Source organism: Gastrolobium bilobum, unplaced genomic scaffold (genome assembly GCF_033153095.1).
Source record: "Gastrolobium bilobum isolate Gb01-03AN ecotype WA unplaced genomic scaffold, APGP_CSIRO_Gbil_v1 utg3173, whole genome shotgun sequence".
NCBI lineage: Eukaryota > Viridiplantae > Streptophyta > Magnoliopsida > Fabales > Fabaceae > Gastrolobium > Gastrolobium bilobum.
This window is the reverse complement of record NW_026900158.1, coordinates 1-2,377: the sequence shown is the minus strand read 5'-3', so window position 1 is coordinate 2,377 and position 2,377 is coordinate 1. Positions and strand designations below refer to the sequence as shown.

Below are 2,377 nucleotides of genomic sequence, written 5' to 3'. Positions count from 1 at the left end.
GGAGCATACGTATTATATTGGAGTGTGGGCTTGTGCTAAGCTCCCTAAGGTAAGCTCCTAGTTCTAGTTGACTCCTCTCTCTTGTGGCCCCACCATGATGGCGGGCATTATGTTTATATTGTATGAAAGTATATGGTATGATGTATATGTGCATTCATTCACATTCATACAGATGTTATATGATCTTGATGTTATGATGATGCACTGATGATATATGTTATGAGGATCCTGGCCAGTGATCATGGTATGTAGGCTGCCTATGACTTGACTCTGGGAGCTATTTCATACTGAGGTTGTGTTGACTGTCTATGGCTTGACCCTGGAAGTCACACATGTGTAACCGTCTATGGCTTTGACCCTGGGGTTACACAAGGATGATATGATGATGCTATGTTTATGTTGTATGTATGTATTATATGCTTTATATCTGACTTGTTATGCAGGAAGTGGGCTCAGGGGTTAGAGGATCCTCTATGGACCTTGAGCTTACTGAGATGTTGTTATCTTATCCCGTTTGGGGACATCATTTCAGGTACCCAGAGTAGTGGTGATGCTTCTAGGGGCAAGGCCCCGCATTGGAGTAGTTGATGATGCAGCTGATGGTTTTATATTATGTTTAGATTTGATGTTGGCATGTAGACTTGTTAACATGCTTAATTATTTTATGGAGATTATTGTATGTATTTATTTAGGCTCATGATAGTATTCTTAGAGCCATGGATTATTTACTGATACTTTTATACTTCGAATTAATATAGACTTGATGCATGTATTCAGTTAATTTGGGCATGGAGCCTTATTAGTTGTATTGACCCATTAAGGGGATTGCAGTCCGTGTGGGACTTGCAAGCTATCTGTTTAAATTGTTGTATTAATTAGGTTATCTGTATGTGTGGAATCTTGTTTCTAGTTATCCGAAATACAGCCGTTATGCTGTTCGTGAGACTCCGTCAGGAATGGCACTTGATGTCATATCTTGATGGTCAATGGCCACTAATACTGGCTCATGGGATTAATTAGTAGATGTATATTCAGATTTACGCTTTCGCAGTATCTGACGTGAACGTTTTTAGAAATGTTTTTATGAAATGTTTTGGAAAAAGTTTACTCGTATTTTTATAAGATGCTTTATTCCTTTTCAAATAAAGTCTTCCGCTGTGAATGTTAAATATCATGTATGTTAACAACCGGAGTACTACGGGGTGTTACATTTATGGTATCAGAGCAATTTCACTGGGACGTTCACTGATGTATTGCTTAAGTGTTAGAACTGTTTATTGAGTGTCATGATATTGCATATGCTATCACTTGATTGAGCGTAGCTAACTCATACCTCGTGCAGTTTTGTGTAGTGACATGGCACCTCGAGGGAGACCCAGGTGAATAGTTCAAATCCCTCATCCTGATCCTATTGTTGCAGCTATAGCAACATTGCAGCAGACCCTGAATGAAACCAGGGAAGCTGATTTGAAAAGAATCGAAGAGGCCAGAGATCGCGATAGAGAGCAGCTAAGAAAGGCCAGTGAAGACCTTATGGCGCAGAATAGGCTGGCCAATGCTGAGATGATCCGACTACTGTTGACAGAGGTACGAGGAGGACCTCCACCACCTTCACCACCTCCTCCACCGCCAGTTACACCACATGTGCAGCAGCAGGTTGCACGTGCTGCTGGTCCCGTACAGATTCTTGAGCCTGTTGTGCTGGGACATGAAGGGTCAGGAGAGGCTCATCAGGAGACGGAGGCATCTGTCCATGAAGGACTAGTGAGGCAGCCAATTATTGAGGTTGATAGATCAGCTATACCACCCAGGTTTGACCGGGATACTAGAGAGCGTATGCTGAATGCTTTCAGGAAGCATTCCCCACCTCACTACAAAGGTGGAAGAGATCCCATTGCAGCATTGGAGTGGCTCCAATAGATGGAGCGTATTTTTCAGGTTATGGAATGCGATGCCAACATGAAGCTCCTATATGCGGTGTACATGTTACAGGGGGATGCTGCTGACTGGTGGAGTAATGTTAGAAACCCACTTGAGTGCCAAGGTTATGTTATTACTTGGCCATTATTTGAGAGGCATTTTCTGCAAAAGTACTTTCCTGAAGAAGCCAGGGAAAGGAAGAAGAGTGAGTTTGAAGACCTCCGGCAGGGAGGCATGACTGTGGATGAATATCTCAGCAAGTTCAACCGCTTGGAAAAATATTCTTGTTATGGTAGAACTCCCCTCACTCCAGAAGACAAGGCCTTTCGATTCAGGAAGGGTCTGAATGATATGATAGCAGAAAAACTGGCGGGTCGTTGCACCAGAAATTTTGTGGAGTTGATCAAGCAGTTCCAGAATATTCAGGAGCACTATCGTACCAGGGGAAAGGAAGCAG

The 2,377-nt window shown here is 42.8% G+C and overlaps 1 protein-coding gene across 1 annotated transcript; it reads left to right on the top strand.

Moving 5' to 3' along the window:
- Positions 1-1,920: 1,920 nt before the first annotated feature.
- Positions 1,921-2,356, top strand: LOC133295566 (uncharacterized; the record flags this gene model as incomplete). Its single annotated transcript, XM_061494406.1, has 1 exon — positions 1,921-2,356. A coding segment is annotated over exon 1 (436 nt), but the record flags the coding sequence as incomplete, so codon positions are not given.
- Between the last annotated feature and the right edge of the window lie 21 nt (positions 2,357-2,377).